Source organism: Rhamphochromis longiceps, linkage group LG14, assembly GCF_057381845.1.
Source record: "Rhamphochromis longiceps isolate RC_006_pf linkage group LG14, R_longiceps_female_GT1.1, whole genome shotgun sequence".
Lineage (NCBI taxonomy): Eukaryota > Metazoa > Chordata > Actinopteri > Cichliformes > Cichlidae > Rhamphochromis > Rhamphochromis longiceps.
Genome location: NC_140570.1, coordinates 39,938,491 through 39,962,870, shown reverse-complemented (window position 1 = coordinate 39,962,870; position 24,380 = coordinate 39,938,491). Strand labels below are relative to the sequence as shown.

The window sequence follows — 24,380 nt, the reverse complement described above, 5'->3', positions numbered from 1 at the left end:
CCGAGGTCAAAATGGGAGATGCCCCCAAGGGTGGTGGAGAATGACCGAGCTAAGATCCTGTGGGACTTCCAGATACAGACGGACAAAATGGTGGTGGCTAACCAACCGGACATAGTGGTGGTAGACAAACAGAAGAAGACGGCCGTAGTGATCGATGTAGCGGTTCCGAATGACAGCAATATCAGGAAGAAGGAACACGAGAAGCTGGAGAAATACCAAGGGCTCAGAGAAGAGCTCGAGAGGATGTGGAGGGTGAAGGTAACGGTGGTCCCCGTGGTAATCGGAGCACTAGGTGCGGTGACTCCCAAGATAGGCGAGTGGCTCCAGCAGATCCCGGGAACAACATCGGAGATCTCTGTCCAGAAGAGCGCAGTCCTGGGAACAGCTAAGATACTGCGCAGGACCCTCAAGCTCCCAGGCCTCTGGTAGAGGACCCGAGCTTGAAGGATAAACCGCCCGCAGGGGCGTGCTGGGTGTTTATATATATATATATAAATAAATAAACAAACACATAACAATGGCAACTGCCAAGCAAGCAGAATAATAATTAGTATCTTTTAAATACCTGTTTTCCATATGCCGACAAAAGCTGCTCCATCCTTTCACCGACCCGTCCAGTTTTCCTCTTTTTGTAAAGTCCAGTCAGCTGAGGAGCATAATCATCCAGCGCAGCATAAAACACATGTGGCAGATTCTGATTGGTGATCCGATGAAATTCAAAGTAGAGCTGAAGAGAATTCCAAAAATATTATAAGCAAAACACAGCATACTATATGAGCAGCAAATGTTATATACATAGTTGTACTTACCTGTGTCTCATGAAAGAGTGCTGGCCATGGTCCCTCGCCTGGCAAAATTTGAGGTTATTGGATGAGGGCGATTAACTTTGTCAGAATGTTGGTATGGAAAGTGCAGAATTGCTCTGTTTAAGTCTTCTAAGTTAAAATATCTCTTAGAAATCAAACCTTTAAACAATGTGCCAACTCCACTGAAATGACACCTTCAAACAGGTCGTGTAGGAAGTCAGGTGGGAAGCCTGTGACAGGATGAAAGAAAGAGAGATGGTCAGAAGGAACACAGGTGTTTTTAACACCATAGTTTTCCTTAATGTCATCATTCTGAAGCTCTTGCACAATAATTATCATGAGCATCTTTTGTTCTCATTACATAATTCCCTGTAACAGCATTTTCTGTTTGCATTTCTGTTTGGGTGGCATGACAAAACCTACAGAAATATGTAGACCTGAAACTCTCATTGAAACCAGCAAGTCCATGGGCAGAAGGTTGTCTGCCACAACAGAGTAGACAGTGCCTTTAAGACATTCACCAAGAGTCTCAATGTAGGCACCTACTTCTTCAAGAGTTTTCAGATCATTTAAGAGTGGTGACAGCATTTCCTTACACCCAAACTGGCGTACATCATTGGAATTGCACAGCAGAGCAAGCTGGGTGCAGTGTAGAGCAGAACAAGATTTAACTGGAAAGTTTTCCAGTGTCCAATAAACTGCAAAGACTTTATGTATTTTCTTTGAGGTACCAAGTGGGTTTGTGATCAAAATCATCCACATAAAGTATCATTGACAATTTCTGTCCCTCTTGTGACAGTAGAACATTTTCCTGGTAGTAGGATCCATCACAAAATGACATGAAATGTCCAGGAATCTGTGTGAGTGCTTGTTTAATTTCTTCAAGCACATCATTTTTTTTCAACAACAATTGCAAAGATGTGAGAATAGGCACATACATATAAGTGTGCTTTGACGATTCAATTAAATACTCCACAGGTTTGACATATGGAAAATTTTCTTCATAATATGATTTCCTCCTCTTTGCTGTAGATAGTGGTCCTTCAGATGTGACACATTTATGTAAAACATTACTATCAGAAACTGCCTGACAAATCTCATCCACCAGTTTGTCCGTATATGTACAGTTGTGCTTTTTCAGTATATCTACAACTGATTTTCTAACCAAAGGTTGTGATAACAAAAACAACTGATCAATATGCTCAATAATCTCCTGTGTTGCTCTCTGGGACACATGGAGAAGGGTCTGCATTTTCAAGAAAAATCCAGCCAGATTGTATTGCAACTGCTCTTCTAAACCCTCAATTCCACTGATTTCACTGGTGGATGCCACTTGATTGTCATCTGATGACTCCATTGAATCAAGCTGCATGTCATCTTTTTGTTCTACATTTATAACACTTTGCACAATGCCTTCATTGTAACTTGTTGAATTTTGGTGGTCTCTGCATTTGTGGGCATTGAAGGTTGAGTAGACATTGGTTTTAAAATTGCAGTTCTTGAAAGGACATGGAACAGTTTCTTTTCGTTTTAAATGCCCCCTCAGATGGATAAACATTTGGCTTTCAATAAATGGCTGCTTAAAATTACACATAGAGCAACAAAATCCATAATTATTCAAATCTGGATAAGAACCGTCTTTTCTTTGTGTGGGAGTGTGCATTGTTGACATGTGTATCTTTAATGAATTAAATGTATTAAATGTACACATGCATGTGTTGTAGAGACAGGGTAAGGGTGAAATTGTGGAGTACTGACCATGGTTGAGCCGATAATGCTTCAACAACATGACTTTTATGGCAGTAGAAAAACTAGACAAACTACACAACTTGCAATTCCACATTTTGATACCAAATCGTTTTAAAATCACCTTTACTGATTGTCTTTAGTGCAGTGCTGGATGATCTCTCGGCATGCTACTGCTCCTTCAATCGTCAGACTGTAAAAAGCCATGAGGACAGAAAGCTAGCAGAACAGTTTTTACTTTTACTTCACTTAAAAACAGTCAATCTGAATAACACAAGCTTGGAAAACAGTAAGATTTATTCTTGCACTACAGTTCATTTTCAATTCAGGTTGGTCAACTACTCTATACGTTATAAAATAATAAAGCAATTTTACACAAGTTAAGTACACAATAGGCTAACCCTTGGAAAGTACAGAGTCAGAAACGTTTAGGTTTGGTGCAGTGCAGCTTTGAAAAGGTAAATTATTTCGCGACTAAAATGCCACTAACCATCATATTCAAAATTTGTGAAGGCGAACTTGTCCGTTAAACTCTTAAAATTAACACTAAATAAATTTTCTACTATTTTCACTGTGTCAAAAGTAGGCTACATTTGAACTTGATAAAGGTCAGAGTCAGAAAAGCGTAAACACTGATTTTACCAAAGGTTTTGTGGCATGCAGTTTGCAAAAATCAGACTACTTACCAACTATTGATTGAAACAAGCCACCAACCGTTAATTTTTTAAATTGTGAAGGCAGACTCCATACAGCGCTAGGCGGGAATTGTGTGCTGGCAAGCTAAGTTACGAGCTACTACAACAAAGTAGTCTGATAAATTACAACGAAGTACAACTAAAACAAAGCAGTCTGATAAATGTACGTTTTGTATGCTAGAAGTAAGCATTAACAAAAAAACATAAAAATAACTTTATCTTGTACTTTCCACTCTCTTGACGAGGCTCCTGTCTCATGGCCGACAAGTCCAGGCAAAACACTGGGGGCGGGGCTGTGGATGATGACTAATACAAATGAATTAGCACAACTTAAACAGTTTAAAGCAACAGTACTTAAAACGTTACAAAAACATAATGTGTACTTATTACAATAAAGTTATTATATCATATGTATACTTTTGGGTCTACCTAACACACTTCATGAAAGTTACTTTAACTATTTTTCAGAACTGAGTAAGAACAACTTACTTCTTTTAGTAAGATGCACTGTTGGGTTTTACAGTGTAGTATATATCCTAGTAAGTTATAGTATCCTTTCCTTTGGGAAGGTACCACCTGTGCAGTCTGCAATTCTGTTGAAGAAAGATGTTGAATCTATTTAATTACTGGAGAAAAATAACAGATTTCTGTGCATTTGTTTTATACGTGCATTAAATTAAAAACGTTTTTGTCAGTTAAGCATCTTGAGGCAGAGGGTTCCCTATTTTTCTTTTCTTTTTTTGCTGGGAGTTGGCAACCCTATTAGTGAGGAATATGTAATTATAAATTAGGTTGTTTTATATTTTTAAGTACTGTCTAGAATAGCAGAATAGTGAGGACGGTGTAGGTTTAAGTTTATTACAAAGGCTTTATGGCTTTTCCTATAATACCACGGTGGGCCGGTCACTAGTCAAAATGCCCGGGCTGATTTTTTTGTCCCAGTCCAGCCCTGCAGTAACACTACCTGTCATGTGTTCCTGAATGTGCATCAATACAAAGAACATTACAAATCATGTTACTGATTCTGTGAATAAAGGCACAAACACACAGAACTGGATATTATGGATTTTAATCATAATTCCATTTATTTTCATAAACCTCTCCAAGTTACAAACTCTGCTTCAAAGGTGCGTTTTTTTTTTATTTTTGAATGCTCAAAGAAAAAGAAGAATTTTATAAATTAAATTTTAGGTCAAACAGTCTGAACGAAACATTTCATCATTCATTCTTCCTGAGGTTCATCGTGGTATTGAGACAAGGCTCAGAAATGTGCAGCGTAAAGTCTTTTCGTGTACTGCCACCAGGGGGCAGTGTCATAAATAAGGGTCGTGTTCCTACTGGCCATTAAGAAGAATGCAGGTTTGAGGGTGAACAGCAGGCTTCAGGTGAACAGCAGGCGGGCAGTCTGGGAGGTGAAGATGTTCTCGGAGAAGAAGAGCGAGCTTCACTGACGCTTCCTCCGAGCTCTGCGGTTCTTAAACCACACCTGGAAACGAAGGAGACACAGAGTTAGTCTCGTGATTCTAATATGCGTGCGCATTTCGGTCTGAGAGGACAGTGCAGCTTACAAAAATATAACAGTTCAGTACCAAAACTGTAATCTTGAACTACAAACTGCAATCTTAGTGAAGTACTAATCCTTCACAGGTCTTCATCTATTAGAAATACCGGGTAAAGGTCTAAAGTACTCAAACACTACAGTATGTTGGAAGGCATGAAGGTACCTAACGTTTCAAAAGGCCCAATACTGAAAACTAGTAACCAGTGTAGTATCAGTACTGGGAACGTTAAAGGGATTCAAAGGTACTGGATCACCGTAGCACCGTCCATCTTCACTGATAATAAACATTTAAAAGTCTTCGAACTTTTCCAGGCAACTATTTTTTCTCCTCTTATTTAATGAGTCAGTTCTACAAAACATGAAACTTCGGCTACAGCACGAGTCAAATTTAGTCAAAACAATTAAGTCAAATTTCAGGAACATTTCAGTTTCCCCATCAGTGAGTCTGCTGTCATTACATGCACCATTTACAGCGCCTGCGCATGAGACATTTTTATTGTTTTTTCCGTTTCAAAATGCAGAATCTTAAAATTGTTAAATAATAACATAAACTCTGGTTTAATGATGTTTTTCTAAAAAGTGAATTCGTATGTTGTTCATTCCCTGGCTGCTCTGTGCGCAAAGATTAAAAAAAGGCCTTTGTGTTTAATGTATGCATGTAATAAAATACCCTTATTATTTTTAATTACTTGAGTCAAAGTAAAATGGAACTTGGGAGCCTTTTGTGTAACTTGGAGGGATTTTACGCACGGACGGTCACTTGTTCGTTCCTCACGGCCTGCTGACAGCCTCACACCCCAAATCATCATGTCGGACTCACCCTGACGGTCTCCTCGCTCAGCCCGGTGCGCCTCGCCAGCTCGGCACGAGTCTCCACTGAGGGGTACTCCGTGATCTCGAACAGCGCCTCGAGCTGCTTGATCTGACTGTCAGTGAACACCGTCCTCACCCGGAACTTGTGAAGCGACTGCGGGGGCACCGCCGAGGGCTGCGGGTATCCGCTGTAAGCCGCCAGAGGCTGCATATCTGGGGAGGAAAGGACCAGAAATGCTTTTAGCGAAGAAAGAATCAGACAAAACAGAAGCATGAATATCACAGCAAACACATCCTGACTGTGACTAAATCCGAAAAATAATAAAAGTTTCCCATTTTAAAAAAAAAAGAGTCTCAAAGTTTTGGTGAAGAAATAAAACTTGAACTGTGAGAGTCTCTGCTTACCGGCACGGTTTTGGCTGAAGTGCGCGTAAACTCCGGGGTTTGAGTAGAAGTGCTGCTGATGGACAGCGGGTCTGTAAAGCGGGAATCGTTCCTCTCCGAAGCTCATCTCTCTGCACTGCTGGCAGCCCATCGCCTGTAACGGGACCTGGACCGGCGAGGGAGCTCTGACATTGCCGATGACCCCCCGGTGATACCCGTTCGGTGGAAAGTCCTGCAGCGGCGGCCTCGGGCCGAGCTGCGGGGAAAGGATGCGCTCGATGCTGAAGTCCGACACTCGGCCTCGGTCCATGGTTTCTCTCTGTGACCCGAGAGCTCCAGCGTCCACCTTTAAACACCTTCTGCTCTTTAACATGTTAATCAGCTCCTGAATTCAGACATGAGAAGAAATCTGGACTTTGATTTGACCCCTGACCCTTTGATGGTTTGAAGTGGACGATGACTGACAGCAGCTTCTGTAATGGGTGTGTTACCTGTAACTTCAAAGAGCTCCTTCATCAGTGATGGCGCAGTTTTAGCTGTTAATGAAGTTTTTGATTAAAAGTTCAACTTTTGTTTCACTCTGAAAAGATGAAAGACTTTGGATCTTAATTAACCCCAGTTTGTAAACGCCTCAGAGACAACAGCCAAGACTGGAGCGAATCAAACCCTCATAGATTAAATGTTAATGAAACCACATTATGTAAAAACCCATAGTGTACGAAAGACACACTTCTTTACATTTGGAAACTCTGTGTAAGAACAGAATAGTTTGATACATACGAGATTTACTTTTCATCTCACGACGTTTTACATTTAAATCCCTTTAGTTCCGTTTGAAAGACCAAAACTCCTCTTTATTCTTTAGCTTCGAATATGACTTAAAATAATATTCGAGATATGTTTAGTAAGTAAATTTAAAACGGGTCTTTTACCGTAAATTATCCGTATTTTGACAAACATTTTAAAATACAGGAGAGAGGATCATCGTTTATGAAAGCAGGCAGAGCGAATAATACTGAAAAAAAACTTTAAATGGTTTTTTATCCATTTTATTTTTATTAAACACTCTAATAAAATTCGTTTATTTATGTTTATTTTTATTGTATTTATCTTCCGTCACACAAGCAACCAGATAATTATTTATTTTTTTATCTACTTAAATGAACATTCTTGACAATGTAGATGATATTTAGATAGATATTTTTGTTGTATTTAATAAGCGACAATGGAACGATTTATTTTAAATTATTTATTTCATGAATTTCATATGTTGTATATTTATTTCATTCTTTATTTTTTTATGTATTTATTTCTTGCAGTGTGTGCTGGTGACCACCAGATGTCGCCGCAGTCCAGTTTTAGTTACATATACAAATCTGCTAACAGGCAGATGGGCCTCCTGCACTGTTAAAGCTTTTAGGTTTTTTTTTTAAAGAAAAGTTTAATAAGAAATAAAAACGGTCACGTGGTTCCGAGAGCATGAAAGCTCTGGAGTGAAACCAGCGTGTTTGTGCATCGCTGCTTTCATCATGTGGAGATTTCACAAACTGGAGACATCAAAGCATCAAAAGCTCGATGAGCTTTTCTCACTTTTTTTCTGGTTTGATCATCTTAAGTCCAGCATGAAACCCAGCAGGGATCCAACACTGAACACAACCATAAAAATAAGGTTCAGCGCCTCAAACTGCTCTCAGACATTAGTCTGATAAAAGTTTCCATCAGAGGTTTAGAGGAGCTGTCATGTTTGTATATACAGTTCAGAACATTTTACAGTTTTAATCACAGGTAGAAAGCAGCGTTTTATTGGCCTCATCACGTCAATCTCATCTTACATACAGGCTAATAAGACCCCTGCATGAACAGGACAGTGAAGGAAGATCAATCAGTAATCAACAGCAGATCAATGACTTTCCTCTCTTTGAAGTCTCCTCCTCAAATCTGAGGGATCGTTAAGAAATGAAAAGGAGAAACTGACAGTTAAAGAGCAACTTCTCAAAGATCAAAGGGAACATTTAAACCTGTGCAGAGTTTCTACAGAGATTTGATAAGATAGAGACAAAAACCAACTCAGAAAAGCCTGGATTAGAGTCTAGAAGCTGAGCTTTTTAAAACTGTGTTTTAAATCACATTTAAAGGGTTACTGTAACATCCAGAACAGTAATCACAGCCCAAAACACAAAAAAGAGGAGTTTGATCAAATAAAATATGATCAAATAAAGTAGCTCATTAAAGGAAAAATACAAAAAGTGCTCACCGTCTGTGTAAAGTCTGAATATTATAGAGGACGACAAAATGCTATAAAATAATAAGGGCTCTGGTATTTCAACTGGAGGAAGGTTAGAAATATAGCTTTAATATGCAGCTTGTGTTTATATCAGGGGAGCAGATTTAATTGGTCCGTTCACAGAAAGCTGGATTTGTTGGCTCCTCTGTGTTTTCTTCATTAAGTGAGCAGATAAAGTTCTGCAGATGACCCTCGCGTGGCTTTGGACGTGAAACTCAAGCTGTGAAGACACAAGCCTGAGCAGCAACGTGCAGTTCCTCTAATGTCCACTGGAGGCAGGCAGAGGGATAACACGACCCTAACGAAGTCAGGGCTCCAGTTGTGCTGGACGACGTGCTACCTTTACTGTGACATTTGCATCTCTGATGGTAAAAGCTGGAGAAAGGAACGAGCTTGGTCTGAAGCATCAGGAGAACGGCAGAGGTCACACAGGGTTTAGGCAGCATCCGCCCCAACAACTGGCGTTTCTCGTGATTCAGCGCGTGCAGATGAATGATAGTGGGTGCGCAGGCCCCGCGGTCGTGGACCTGATCTTATTTTGTCGTGCGGGTTTTAATTTGCCTTGCAGCTTCCTTTCCCCTCTGTGCCTGCTGACTGCTTTACGTCTGCCTCGTCGCTCTCAGCGTGAATCAGCAAATCGTGGTGATGCCCAGACTGCTCTCCGAGCTGGGCTCCAGACACCCAGCCCCTCCCTCCCCGCTTCGCTGTCTGGTTCTGGCTGCTGGTCAGTGAGCGCGGCGGGGGTTCACTCGCAGGGCTTTCTGGGCACGTTTCATTCCTCATCTGTCGTCTCCTCCCTGCGCCTGCAGTGCTGCTGCCCAGTGCTCCTCTGGGCTGGATCTGTTCATGTTTTGGGGATGTGTGTCAGCACTCTGCAGCTCTGCACAGGTTCAGTGGCTGCGTCTTTTTATCAGCTGCTTTCAGGGTTCCTTCAGTCTGTGTTTGGGCTGCTTTTTAACTGCGTTGTTGCCTCAGCAGCACCGTTTTACGACGCCTCACTCGGTCTGTTTTTGGAGGGTTTTCAACGCTGGTCAGCAGTAAAAGGCAAACAGCAACGAGACAGCAAAGCTCATTGCAAAGTTCCTCTTGGCATCTTCTCCACGAGTCACAGACAGAGAGCGGAGCTCGGTCGGGCTGCAGGCCCGGGTACTGGCAGGGGGGCATAGTACCATCTTTGAACCCACGGTGACCTGCTGCTGCACTTTAATGAAATAAAAATAATTCCCAGATAAAGAATAAGACGCAGTGGCGATTCATACCGCACCAAAGAATGACGTGAAAGATTTCTATAACTTCATTTCTTATAGTTTAAGCCCAAAGGGACCTCTTTGAATAGTTCCACCATTCTGACTCCGCATAAGATCACAGTGGGCTGTGTGTGCAGCTTCAGTTTTATTCATGTAGCACCAAATCCCAACAACGTCCGTGTGCTTTATGTTGTTAGACGCTACAGTGTTAAAGAGTCCAGCAATCAGACGATGCCCTCTCCGCAGCGCTGGGTGACAGCGGGAAGGAAAAACTCCCGTTTAACAGGAAGAACTATCCAGGAGAAGCGAGGGGCAGCCATCTGCGATCAGCCCGGGGAAAGAAGAATACAACGTCCTGACATGTACATGTTACATTTTATTAAACAAATAAGACCTGGAGTTTCAGGGGGAGGAGCTGTGTTAATAAAGGTTAAATAAAAATAATCAGCAGTGGAGTATGAACAGCTGGACAGAGGAAACAGGTGAAGGCGGAGAGGAAATGCCCAGGAAAGTTTCAGAAAATGTGTCCACGAGCTGTTCACCTTCTTTAAAGATGCTGTGATGAGGCATAAAAGGATGAGAGCCTCGGTCTGGAACCCGGCGACGACCCGAATCATCTGAGGACAGGAGACAGAACGAGGGGGGGTAAGAGTGACGCTGGTTATTTATCGATGAGGACAGCAGAGGATCGCTCCCCTCTGTCTGTCTGCTCGGATCAGCTGATCGTAGCGAGGGCGTTTGGGATCGTTATCAGAAACTGTTCAGAGCTCAGTCTGTTGTTCTGCTGCTGTCTGAGTCTCTGCTCCGTGGATGACTCATCATAGAGAGTTTGGAAATACTGAGTCTGTGTGTCTGACGTTTACATGTAAGCGCCTTTTTTCATTTTTAGAAGAAACTCTGGAAGGAAATCACAGTAAAAGACTTCTGTGCTGCTTTAGCGTGTTCACACAGTTACCTGGACCCCGTCTTTAACGTGCTATTATTTGTAACTGCAGTGATGACATTTTTATCAACGTAGAAAACATTTCTAATTAATGAATTATAAATGTGCCCCCCTGGTGGCTCATGGAGGTACTGCAAGTAGCACAACCGGTCTGTCATGAGAACTTAGAGCAAATCAAAAACAAGGAAACATTTTTTACATTTTCAAATAAAACCTTTTATCGTAAATGTATGACGTTTACCTCCAACGAAACTGCAGCAAATTTCTGAAAAATGAGTTAAAGTGGAATTTGGATTAAATTGTCCTTAAATAAGAGAACAACAAACTGTCCCATCCAAGAGGGTGGAGCTGAAGTTTAAAGTACCTGTTAAACTGTTAAACTAGCTGGCTCGACGTGTTCATGTGGTGTTAGCTTACTGTGTTACTTTCTGCTTGGCACTTTAAAATCAAGCCTGAGTTTAGTTGTTTTAAACTGTGATTTGACTCTTTGGAACAAAACGAAACTGTGCAGCTCAAAAGTTTTATTCTTCCTCCTGTTTGCATTTGATTTCATGGATGTTGCACCAACAGAGGGTCTCTCTGTTATTTTTCAGCGTACTTACATCATGACGACTCTGAGTGATTGTTCACAGACGCTGCAGTTCACCGTTGTGACCAGCAGGCGGCGGCGCAGACAGACGGCTGGTAAAAACCATTATGTAACGTCTGTGTTTTCCTCTTTTATGTTTTCACCGACTTATCTGTCATTCAGCATCCATCTCTCTCTCCCTCTCAGCACACCAGTCTTTCTTAACGTGGCTCGCCCTTTCTCTCTGCTGCCACCTTACACCTGTTTCCGCCTTAAATGTAACGTATATGATTTAAAATAACCCTCGAGAGACTTCTGGCTCTCTTCTCTTTGTCTCACAGACACACACTCGCTAGACAGTCATTAGACAACTGTCCGACCTTCACAGCACAGTGCTGCATACCCCACAGGACACACACACACACACACACACACACACACACACACACACACACACACACACACACACACACACACACACACACACCTGAGGCCGTACAGAAGTCTTTCTCTGAATAATGTGATCTCTCTTCAGGCGCGCTTGATTTAACTCAGCTCTTTCTTCTGCAGAGACCTCAGAGAGATCCGCCCGTCTTTACTCCGTCCAATGAATGAAATGTGCCCCCAGCTTTCCACGGAGCTGAGCGCTGAACTCTGCTTCTAGCAAGGATGAAGAAGAAAGAGACACAGGGGCTGGATGGGACAGTGCTGGTTGTGAATAAGTCTTTTCAGTCTGACATGACTGTAAAGTAATCGTCAGATTTCAAAGCTCTGACACTTCCTGAACTTTCAAAGACGTTGACCTCTAACGGCACCGTGGAGCCTGGATCAGGTCTGAGTGCCCTCAGGGCCAAACTGGAAGAGGGCCTAGACTCTGATGTTGGTCCATCCATCCATCCATCCATCCATCCATCCATCCATCCATCCATCCATCCAGGTTCAGGTTCCAGGGCCAGCAGTCTAAGTAAAGACCTCCAGACCTCGCTCTCCCAACCAGCTGCTTCAGCTGTTCCAAGCCATCTAAAAGGGCTGCACATCCTGGTTCTGGTCAATGTTTAGCGTGTGCCCTCTGAGTTGAACGTCCCTGAGGTGAACCATGAACCATTGGAAGGTGGAGGAGTGGGTTTACTCTCAAGTCCTCCTGAATGAGGGAGCTATCTGTAACAGGAAGTCCTTTAGTGGAAGCTGATTTCTGCCACATTCTTTTAGGCACTCAAAGTGATGATCAAAGGTGAGCAGTGAAATGCGGGTTGACTGCCCTCTCACTAATGCAGTCTGTCAGTCTCCCTCCTTCCCTCCCTCTTGAATAAGACGCTGAGATACTTAAACCCTTCCACATTCTTAATCTGGAGTTAGGACTCCATCGTTTTCCTACTGAGAACAAAGGTCTTAGACCTGGACATGCTACTTCTCACCTCTGCAGCATCAGGTCATCAATCAACCACGTGTGGCTGCTGCTCTCTATGGAGATGATTCCTCATGGTAAAACAAATAAAGGCACGCTGGTGTCTGCACAGATCCTCAGGCTAAAGGTCTGATAACACAGATTAACATCACTGGGACCCAAGCAGAGACCAGTGGACTCACGGACATGGGAAGAATAATTCCTGTTTTACACCCATCAGAAATTGAGAGCGTGAATGTAGCCTAGATTTCAGCTAACGTGCAGAAACAGTTTTACTCTGGATCTGTGGTCCCAGGGTTGTTTGTGTTACTCGTCTCTCAGTGATTCCTGAGATCAGGGACAAAACAGGTTTTAATTTTCTAAAATATATTTTGTGATTTTTCAAAAACATATTTATATATAATTGTTACACAAAGTTGTGGCTGTCTCACCATGTTTTGGTCTCCCAGGTGTAACATTTTTTAATCATTTGTGTTTTTGCTGGAGAAGTGCAAGGTTTTTTCAAAGAAATGCAAAAATATATATTTTAAATTAGGTTGTTTCAGCTATTTTGACTATTAGCAGCTTCTCTATTCTGTTTATGCACATGTGTTTTCAAAGTAATTACCACATTTAAAAGTAAGATTGTTTTGGCTTTTTATTATTAGAGTTACAGTCATACATATTTTCAGAAGCTTGTATTTAATCTCTATAAGAAACAATCATATTAAGCAGAATGCAAATTACACATTTATTGAGGAAATTGCTTATTTTTATTGGGAGATCATGAGGGAGGAAAATATATGTCTCGGTTCTCCAAAAGAGAAAAATAAACCAAAACTCCATATTATGGAGTTGACAAGGTGCTGACGGTGGTGACACACGAGTAGAAAATGGTAAATGGCCTCTATTTATATAGCCTTTATAGGACCCCAAAGCGCTTTACACATCCAGTCACACACACATCCACACACACATCCACACACTGGTAAAAGCTACATTGTAGCCACAGCCACCCTGGGCTGCACTGACAGAGGCGACAAGATATAAAACAAGATATTATTTCTTTCAAAATGACCATTAAACCTTAGCAACCTTTGTAATATCACAAGACGCATCATAACAATTCTGTTTTTGCACATGGCAAGTTCTATATCTTAATAGTTCGCCAGCCAGTAGCTGCCTGCTCCTGATTCCTAAAGTTCTCTGTGGTTGTGTTTAGACGCTGCTGGACTTTCTCTCCTTTTGTCTCTGCTTGTTTCCAAAACCTTCTCTTCTGACTTTTTTCTCTTCCTTTCAGATCACTGATGTTCTTTATTTTTCCCTCTTTCACTCTATTTCTCCATCTTTCCCTTTATGAGAAACTCTTTCTTCAACTCAGGCTGGCTGTTAATGTTTTCTCTCCTTCTTTTTTGATCATCCCAGTTCCTTCTCTTTCGTTCCTCTGACAGCTTCCCCTTTGCTATTCTAGCCTGAAATGTACCATTTTGTAATAACTATAATTTTTCTGAACCTTATGCTTTTTCACAGATTATCATGTTCCACCTGAACATGATACACCAGCTCTGCTATCACTTCCAACATAAATGGAGACAGAAAACTAAACAGCAGTGACGTTTGTCAGGTTACTGAAGTTGGGCTAGCTGGTATAAAATGATGTGCTACGTGATCGCTAGCGACACAGCTATGTTAGCATATGGAAGAAATATAGTATCATCAGAATTCAAGTATTTTTAGACATTGAATTTATGACACTGAATTTTTATCCTCCAAATTCACCTGCAAAAATATTCACCTGCAAAAATTCACCTGAAAAAAATTCACCTGCAAAAATTCACCTGCAAAAGTGATGAACTTTAATGACCCAAGCCAGAGCAATCAGCACCAGATCGAGTCGAGTGGCTCTCGGCCAATTAAATTACGCTGTTTGATCACATTACACCGTTAGCCAGCAGTGTGTCTCCTAAAAGAGAGCTGTTTAAAGGTGAGTGATTAAGTTTTTCTCCTAAATAGAGATCATTACAGAACGCCTAGTCCTACTTAAAATCCCATTTATTTTTATTTTATCATCTACTCGAACTAAGGAAAACGTTTGACTAACTCAAAGACAATTTCCACGCCTCCCCTGCCTGACTGCAGAGGCAGTTTTGAATTTAGGAGCAGCAAGATGGAAGCGGCAAACCCTGGCGATTCTCCGGTAAGTATATTGTTTTTTATCTTCAAGTTTGTCTTTTGAAACCTTAATTTTATTTAAATCCGTTGCTCACGTATAAAGTACACAGACGGGGTCTTTGCTCAACTCGTCTGAGGCGTGTCTCACTAAGCGCTACATGCTAGCATCCTGCTAACCGAGCTACCCTTTACATGCTGTGCTTTAGAAAATAGGATACTCGTTAAAAAATACTCCGCAGATATTGATAGATAGACGAACACTGCAAATATAATGTTGTAAACGAAAACGGCCTTTGGTGAAGTGGTAAAATACACCATGAATAGAGCCATAGAGTGAATGGCTGCCATGGTTGCAGAACAGCCTGATTTAATGACAAGAATGGGGAAGAGTGAGGTGAAGTGAACCACAGCCACAAAACACGGTCAGACAAGGCGGCAAAAGGGCAGTGATCTGTCCGTCAGTATGAAGTTGGTGTGTGCTTTGGTGAACAAAAACTCCAGACCGGTAGCAGGAAGATGGGAGACTCGTGTTTCACTGGAATAGTGGTGAATTAAAACATCCTTTGTTGGGGACATTTAGGTGTAAATGCATCCATACAGGCAAGACAGAGGCAGACCAGACAGTGAAGAAAACAAGGCAAACATTAGAAATATTAAAACGGAAATATAGGATTAATATAACATACAATTGGGGAAAATGTAAGGAACACAATGTAAATGATATTGTAAAGTCATTAAAACAGCATACTCTGATTAAAAGAAACAGATAATTGGGTAGGAGGAGGAGGATGATTTTGATGATAATAATAATAATAATAATAATAATAATAATAATAATAATGTTAAAGAACATGTACAAGATGGGTATGTATACTTGTAGCCAGAACTTAACAACTACAAAGTTGTAGCATGCCAGACCATCTTGATTGAATGTAACTTCGCTCCACACAAGTTTTATGGTAGACATATTCATATTGGTATCTAATAAATGATTAATTCTTAGATTTTATCAAACGTTAATTTATAAATTGTTTCTGTCTTTATGTGTTTGTTTCAGATTATGCAAGATGTAATTATTCAGTCAGCAAGACACTTGCTGCAGTTACTGACATCATCCAACTGAACTGCTGCTGTGATGAATCAGAATACAAGGTTTACTTTAGCAAGACTTATGAGTTAATGCTACATTTAACTAAATTGTTATATATTTTGTGTCCAATATTGTCTCCATATGATTTTGTTTTTTGCAACATCTTGCAGAGAACAGAGTCAAGGTACCAGCTTGGTCAACCCTAAAAGACCATATGTTCATCAAGAAATGACCAGGTGAAAAAGTCATAAACTAAACACTCTGCATGAGCATGGAATTTAGGATGCAACTTTATATCTTACCTGCTCTACACTCAGGGCTTGAATTACAACAACAGTCAATCACATTAAAAAAAAATATACTTTTGGTAGTTCTGTGTGTCTCTCTCCTCCAAACCCAGATGGCTGCTGGTACTGAACCGGGTTCTGCTGGAGGTTTCTTCTTGTTAAAGGGGAGTTTTTCCTCTGCACTGTCACTTCATGCTGCTCAGTGTGAGGGATTGTTGAGGTTGAGTCCATATGTCCTGCGAACAACTGCTGGGCAATGACACCATGCAATCTTCTGGGATTCCTTGGATAGAAAACCTGTGAGCTGCACTTGTCCTTGGTCTTCACAGCTCACCTTTTTACTGTTTATTGAATCAAAATGCTCCAGTGACATGGATTCTACATTGTAACTGATGTGATGTTCTATAAAGTGGTTTTAATAAAAAAAGGCAAAAATTAGTTTGTTTCTTTATTCAATTTTTGAACAGTGATACTCATTCAGTAAATGCAAATTATTTACACGGCAGTGCACTATAGGCATAAATCTAGACCCCTAGATAAAACATGATGGCATTATAGCAGTGACAACTCCTCCACAGTAGCAGGTGGGATTTTTCTTTTTTGAGGACGGCTCCTTTTACCTGTCACTACAGATGGTCTGTTTGTTCGAATCAAGAGCCTTTTTTTGGGCAGCTGAAGAGGAGAAGTCTATCTTATGGCCAACCTCTGACTGTATCTTGGTCATATTACCCAGCAAAACCCAGTATGCAGGTTCACCTGTAACAGTCCTTGTGCCACAGATCACTGTTGCTTCTACATTAAACAGAAGAGCAGTGACGTGGGTGCAGGTCTCCGTGACTCCGGCCTTACAGCTGCAGTGGGCGGCTTAAACCTTCCCTGTGATGCTCACAGTGACCCATGGCTGCAATGCTGGTTCATTCAGTCTTTGAGAGTGCAGTACCTGAAACACACACAAAGTTCTTGTCTTTAAATGAACTATGAGCCAAGGCTGACATAAATGTTTTATCTACTTAATCATTAATGTAACAGTGTTTAGAAAGTTAGCACATACATGTAATTTTTCATTTCTTTATGTGTCCATCTATAGAACGCTGCATGTTATAGTGTAAATCTGCCTGCAGAAAATGAACCTAAAGGATGTAATGCAAGGATGTCATCACTTTCAAGATGGAGAAAGCATAAAGTGACAATTATGAATCACTTAATATGATAAGGAGATTCTGCAGGTCATTAATCAATGTATAAAACTAAAATAAAATGTATTTTTAGTGACACAAGATACAAATATGGAAGCAAGATGTATAATCGCTCAGTTTGGGGAAATTGTGGGTAGCCTGCAAGAGCCTCAACTTCTCCATACCCACAATGTGCAACAAATGGGCACAGCTATCTTCAACAGTGGAACATCGGCCAGTTACTTCCAACTTTAACGCAGCTTGTAGTCTTGGAGAGCAGCACACCAAAACTGCATGCACAACTTCTGCTAACAGTGGAAACGGATTAAGAAATCCATGCAAACAGATTCATAAACCGAAAGAATATTATTTTACAGGATTAATGATCATATCAGCCGCTGGCTGATCACAAACCCTGAGGGTGTATACGAGAAGCAGAAGAAGCAGAGGGGATATCCCGTTTAAGTTTAGATAGTATTTGTAAAGATATTGACCATATCCTTTTCTGAAAGTGTGGATATAATGGATGGGGTAAGGTACTGACATGCTACAACTTTATAGTTGTTAAATTCTGGCTACAAGTATACATACCCATCTTGTACATTTTTTTTATTTTATTATTATTATTATCATCATCCTCCTACCCAATTATCTGTTTCTTTTAATCAGAGTATGCTGTTTTAATGACTTTACAATATCATTTACATTGTGTTCCTTACATTTTCCCCAATTGTATGTTATATTAATCCTATATTTCCGTTTTAATATTTCTAATGTTTGCCTTGTTTTCTTCACTGTCTGGTCTGCCTCTGTCTTGCCTGTATGGATGCATTTACACCTAAATGTCCCCAACAAAGGATGTTTTAATTCACCACTATTCCAGTGAAACACGAGTCTCCCACCTTCCTGCTACCGGTCTGGAGTTTTTGTTCACCAAAGCACACACCAACTTCATACTGACGGACAGATCACTGCCCTTTTGCCGCCTTGTCTGACCGTGTTTTGTGGCTGTGGTTCACTTCACCTCACTCTTCCCCATTCTTGTCATTAAATCAGGCCGTTCTGCAACCATGGCAGCCATTCACTCTATGGCTCTATTCATGGTGTATTTTACCACTTCACCAAAGGCCGTTCTCTTTTCCAACATTATATTTGCAGTGTTCGTCTATCTATCAATATCTGCGGAGTATTTTTTAACGAGTATCCTATTTTCTAAAGCACAGCATGTAAAGGGTAGCTCGGTTAGCAGGATGCTAGCATGTAGCGCTTAGTGAGACACGCCTCAGACGAGTTGAGCAAAGACCCCGTCTGTGTACTTTATACGTGAGCAACGGATTTAAATAAAATTAAGGTTTCAAAAGACAAACTTGAAGATAAAAAACAATATACTTACCGGAGAGCCGCCAGGGTTTGCCGCTTCCATCTTGCTGCTCCTAAATTCAAAACTGCCTCTGCAGTCAGGCAGGGGAGGCGTGGAAATTGTCTTTGAGTTAGTCAAACGTTTTCCTTAGTTCGAGTAGATGATAAAATAAAAATAAATGGGATTTTAAGTAGGACTAGGCGTTCTGTAATGATCTCTATTTAGGAGAAAAACTTAATCACTCACCTTTAAACAGCTCTCTTTTAGGAGACACACTGCTGGCTAACGGTGTCATGTGATCAAACAGCGTAATTTAATTGGCCGAGAGCCACTCGACTCGATCTGGTGCTGATTGCTCTGGCTTGGGTCATTAAAGTTCATCACTTTTGCAGGTGAATTTTTGCAGGTGAATTTTTGGCAGGTGAATTTTTTGCAGGGAAATTTGGAGGATAAAAATTCAGTGTCATAAATTCAATGTCTAAAAATACTTGAATTCTGATGATACTATATTTCTTCCATATTAGCATAACATAAACACAGTGAAGCTGGAGGATGAACGCTAACTTTTTTCCACTTGATAAAAGTTAACGTGAGGGTTCCCGATGGTTAGGCTGACAGTGATCACTGGCAGTTTTTAGGGGCTTGTTCAGATTAAATAGAACAAGATAAAAAACATTAAAACATTTTAACAGCACAACAGGCTTAATAAATACAGAGTAGTTTGGCCCGGAAGCAGGATTCATACATCATCACAGCAGTCGGGGCACAGCTAGCTCAGCAGATGCCACATGATCGGAAGGTTGGGTGTTTAAATCCAACGAACAGAGGCTATCCTGGATTGGTAGTTGCCCACTGCATCACTGAGTGAATGGGTCAAATGCAGAGGACTAAGCATGTTCCTACAGGATTAATAATGTAAACATAAACAATGAGATTCAAGATAAAGCAAATGTGATAATATTTGACACACCTGTGAAGCAGAAATATCAGTAAAATACACAAGAAGTAATATGACTGAAATATTAGTAAAAATAACTTAATATAAGTGGTGAATAGCACACATTTGTGACATTTGTCAACACCGTCAGACAAAAATCCTGATGGTGTTGACACAATACCCGACTTTCTCTCATAACACGTGTTTTTCTGACAGAAGCCATCTTGTTTTTCATCAGCTGCTTATGGCATCAACAATCTACCTAAATGAGGCTGTTTTTACAAGAAAAAATAATTAAATCTTGGATTACGACGCACTATGGCTGTGACACAGAGTTTTATCAGAAAGGTGTGCAATAAATGAAATAAAAACAAACAAATTATCACAGCAGTGACCTCATGGCATGTGTCTCAAACAGGAAGTGGTGAAGGGGTCCTCAGAGTGTAAGCTGCCCACAATAATTCCTGATTTTTTTGTACTTTTAAAAAAATCTGATGGTGTTGACAAAAACTCTGGACACGATTTTAATCACTTAAAAAATATGTAAAAATAAATTTTCAATTGCATATTTTGATATTATATAAGGTATTGACTTAAATACTTAGTGAAGAGAGCCATGATGTTTAATTTTATATTACTTTTGATTTTCTTTTTCTGTATTTTAATATTATCACAACTGCTTCTGGACAGTGGATTTTTAAGGTACTGGTAATGTATTGTACCATTTAAAATAAATAAATATGTATAAAAAATGCAAAATCATACTTTTGTTGTATAAACATTGCCTTGGTTTGTCTTTTACGCAGTTGGGTAACACTTGTATGCATATTTTTAACCACAAAATTGGGTTTTGTCCCTTATCTCAAGAATCACTGCTCTAACTTAACAGTGATGTGCTTCCACACAGTCCTCCAAAAGAACAACAGCATGTCGAACAGCAGGCGAGGACACCGATCAGCTGGTGAAATAAAGAAAAGGATAAAGACAGGATTACACACACACACACACATGCTCGTTTTGATATCTTAGAGAGGACATCTCATTGATGCTGAAGGATAGGCCTAAACCTAACCATAACCTAACTCTAACCCTGACACTAAAACCAAAACTCGTGAGGACGGGCAAGTGACTTTTGGTCCCCACAAGTATAGCAACATTCCCATTTTTGGTCACAGAGGGGCGTTTTCCTGTCTTTTTGCAGCCACAGGTATCGCCCCCTGGTGGGCGTTAACCCTCAGGGAGACCTACGGCCATTTTTTCGTCCTCAGCGTTTTTTAATATTAGGCCATTTTCACTGTGTTGAATAGAATATAGCCAAACCTTCCAACCCTTTTTTTTTTTTCATTTTTCTTTAGAATTGCCGTCTCCGTTTATTCGATTAGCTTAAGGTGGCTAAGCTAAAAACCGACATCCACTTGAGGTCCTAGAGCCATAAATCGCCCCATTGAAACCCATTATAAACGCTATTTTTCACTGCAGGATTTATACCGTAAGCATCTCGGCGATCGCTTAAGTATCATTTCCGTGTTGCAGAAGAGACCTTAGAGTTGTAATTTTTTTATTTGTCCACTGGGTGGCGCCCTTGCTCCACATTTGACCCCGGGCTGGAAAACAGCGGGCTGCCGTAACAGACCTGCGGGAAATGAAGCCTCATTTCCGGCGTGCAGCAGCGGCTTCGCCCGCTGATGGGGCGGGACCATTTTCGGTCCCTAGGACCATTAGAGGGTGCATTTTTTTTTAGTCAACAGGAAATGACGTATTTGTTGTCACGTGGTATCGGACGTGTGTGCTGGAAAAATGAGTCCCCGGTGATCGTGCCCCGGTCATCGTCGCGACGTACCCCGGCAAGATGCACTTATTTCGGCCTAGAGGAGCAGCATTTGCCGCCTGGAGACCATTTTCTGGTCCTGAAAAAAAAAAAAAAAGGCGATCGAAATGACTGTTGGTGCCGATCTTTAATCCATCTAAAGGCCTAATTATAATAACAATTGAATATTACCTCAAATGTTTTTTTTGGAAAATATTCAAGTTTTATGTTTTTTGGGGCAAAAAAAGCAGTGCGCTCATGTGACGAAACCGGGATATAAAGGGTTAAAATCCGCGAAATGTAATTAAAACTTGACATGAATATTTCAAGGAGAAGTAGGTCTAAAAGATTGGCTAATTTAAAGTGGAATAAAATATTAATGTATAATCTTTTTATAGCACTTTTTATGGCAAGGTCGATTTTTGGCTCTAGGACCTCATAAGGGGTATTTATTTTACACGAGCTCCTGCAGAAAAACTAACGGCCGATCAAAGTGAAGGTCAGTGGTAATTTTTAGACCATCCAAAGGCCTAATTAAAAGTACAATAAAATATAACTTTCAAATGTATTTTATGGAAAATATTTAATTTTTTCATTTTTTTCGCCAAAAACGGCCGTGCGCTCATGTGACAAAACCGGGATATAAAGGGTTAAAATCCGCGAAATATAATTAAAACTTGACATGAATATTTCAAGGAGAAGTAGGTCTAAAAGATTGGCTAATTTAAAGTGGAATAAAATATTAATGTATAATCTTTTTATAGCACTTATTCTCAGGTCTGTGGAGCCGTCTCGGCTCTTCAGGTGCGATTAAAATGCAAATTCAGCTCCAGTGCACGATGCGTCGTGGTCGCCTGGTGAAAATGTGAGAAAATGTCAGCGATTAACAACAAGGACAACAAAAACAAGACATTTGACCCTTTTTTGTCATTTTTCTCCTCTTAGCGTGTCAGATAAAATGCAGCTAAAAAGGTCGCAGCCGATGTAGCTGTAAAGGTCAGGAGACGCGCACACACAGAGCACAAGTGTACAGTGAACAACACAAAGAACGGCCGAGTGGAGTTCAGCGTGTGTTCACGGGTGGAGTTGGGTCCAGACTGGGTAGTCTGCCTTCTCATTGGTCGGTTTTGGGGGCACATATGGAGTCCTGATTGGCTCATTTGCATCATAACAGGAGCTGTTACTGGCTGACGGCCTGACAGGCGGCCGTGCCATTGGTCAGTTTAGAGAACAAAAGGCTGTTTGGGCATCGAGGCGGAAAAGTGAGGAGGTCGGAGAGTGTGCTGAAGCCCACATGTTCCCTCTGCTCTCGAATGAATCGCACACAAATCATCTCCAGGAAATGTGAGCCTGAAGGCTTTTATACCAAATATACAAGCTGCAATTTTACTCACACATCCATCAGTAACACTGGTATGTTCTTGGATTTCAAGCTAAGCACCATGAAAATCCATACGTTAACATTACCACTCATTGTCTTCCACTTATCTGATTCATGGTCACGGGGGCCTGGAGCTTATCCCAGCTGTCACAGGGCGAGAGGCGGGGCCACCCAGAGAGCCAGACAACCAGCCAATTTAGAAACGCCATGCACGTTTTTGGACTGTGCGAGGAAGCCGGAGTACCTGGAGAGAGCCCGCACTGAGAACGTGCAAACTCCACGCCACGGCTCCAGACGAACACAGAACGTGCTAACCACTGCACCACTGTGCTGTCCTGTTAATATGACACGTGTTAAATATAAAAGACTTGAGAGAAGCACGCAAAAACTGTTTCTAAGAGAAAACGAAACCTTGGCGTTATCATCATACCTGGTCAAGGTCAAGGTCAAGGTCAGATTTATTTATATAGCACATTTCCAACAGCCGATGCTGCACAAAGTGCTTAACAATAACAATAAAATTAAAAACTACAGTGTAATACAATAATAACAATAGAAACAATAAAATAGAAGAATTGAAACAATACTAACTAATTCAGATAAATCCAAAATGCTTGGGTCATAATGTGTTAAAAGCCAGAGCGTAAAAGTGTGTCTTTAGTAAAGATTTAAATTGCTCAAGAGTTTGAGCAGATCTAATATTAAAGGGGAGACTATTCCAAAGTCTGGGACCTGCCACAGAAAAGGATCTATCACCACGAGATTTGAGGTTAGTCCGTGGAATGGACAACAATAGTTTTGAACTAGATCTCGTGGGTTTTCCTGGAGCATAAGCAGAGAGGAGCTCTGACAAGTAGGGGGGGGGCTCGGGCGTTGAGTGACTTAAAAACAAAAAGTAAGAGTTTAAATTGGATCCTGTAGGGGACAGGGAGCCAGTGTAAAGAGGCTAAAATTGGGGTTATATGCTCTCTCCGTTTGGTACCGGTTAGCAGTGGTGGTTTTAGTTTGTGTTGTGTTCGTCGTCTTAGGTTCAGGCAGGTTTGATTCCCACTGGGCTGTTTTGGGTAATGTAACTGTATTCTGTTGAAGCTGAAATAGCTGAACTCTCATGGAATATCCCTTTGATCCAGGAGCTGACGTCCAGCCTGGCCTGAACCCAACATGACATACAGATAACTAGCTAATGTTAGCGCAACATGCACAACATGAATTCATGTAACTGTCATACTCAGCCGACTTATTTCAGTAGAATAGAAACATTAGATTAGAAGACGTCTTTTAAGCAGCAATACAAGATAACTTCCAACATGTGTAAAAAATGATATACCAGTCGGGGTGGACAACTATACTGAAAATGCTGCCACCGTGTGGTGAAAACTTGAATTTATTTATTTTTAACAGTAAGTACCATTAAAGGGAACCTCTGTCTGTCCATGCAGCTGTCAGATAGGGGGGGTTATGGGAGTGTGACGCATCAAAGGCAAGACAGACCCGAAGATTAGAATGAACTGCAAACAGATCGCAGTCACTAGCAGCTCATTCTTCAACCTGTTCACACAAATCCACTCGCCTCATCATCCGAGTGTAAAACACTAGCTGCATGTCAGGAAACAAATGTTAAATCACTTGATTGTGAAATCGATTTATTTCAGTAGTAAACATGTTTCTTGTTGTAGTGACTTTGCAGAGACGCGTCACAAGTTTTATTTTAAAATCACGATCTACAGCCGCCTCCAAACA

At 40.9% G+C, this 24,380-nt stretch overlaps 2 protein-coding genes and 1 long non-coding RNA gene across 3 annotated transcripts in view; 1 reads left to right on the top strand and 2 right to left on the bottom strand.

Annotated features, from left to right (window-relative positions):
- clip3 (CAP-GLY domain containing linker protein 3) overlaps nt 1-16,338 on the top strand; it is a 39,937-nt gene extending 23,599 nt beyond the window's left edge. The window contains exons 15-18 of the transcript XR_014914775.1: nt 11,073-11,163; nt 11,618-14,628; nt 15,661-15,755; nt 15,864-16,338. The gene's annotated coding sequence lies outside the window, so the exon portion shown is untranslated. The remainder of the gene's footprint in view (nt 1-11,072; nt 11,164-11,617; nt 14,629-15,660; nt 15,756-15,863) is intronic.
- dharma lies at nt 5,193-11,063 on the bottom strand. Its single transcript, XM_085380573.1, has 2 exons — nt 5,981-11,063; nt 5,193-5,926 (listed from the first exon to the last, which is right to left on the bottom strand). Exons 1-2 carry the CDS (start codon nt 6,376-6,378, stop codon nt 5,614-5,616), a joined length of 711 nt encoding a protein of 236 aa, XP_085236699.1. The 5' UTR covers nt 6,379-11,063; the 3' UTR covers nt 5,193-5,613.
- Nucleotides 16,339-16,415: 77 nt separating the features above from the next.
- LOC146654740 (uncharacterized) lies at nt 16,416-19,862 on the bottom strand. Its single transcript, XR_014914776.1, has 2 exons — nt 18,549-19,862; nt 16,416-16,920 (listed from the first exon to the last, which is right to left on the bottom strand). It is a non-coding gene; the product is annotated as an uncharacterized LOC146654740 (long non-coding RNA).
- Nucleotides 19,863-24,380: the final 4,518 nt, after the last annotated feature.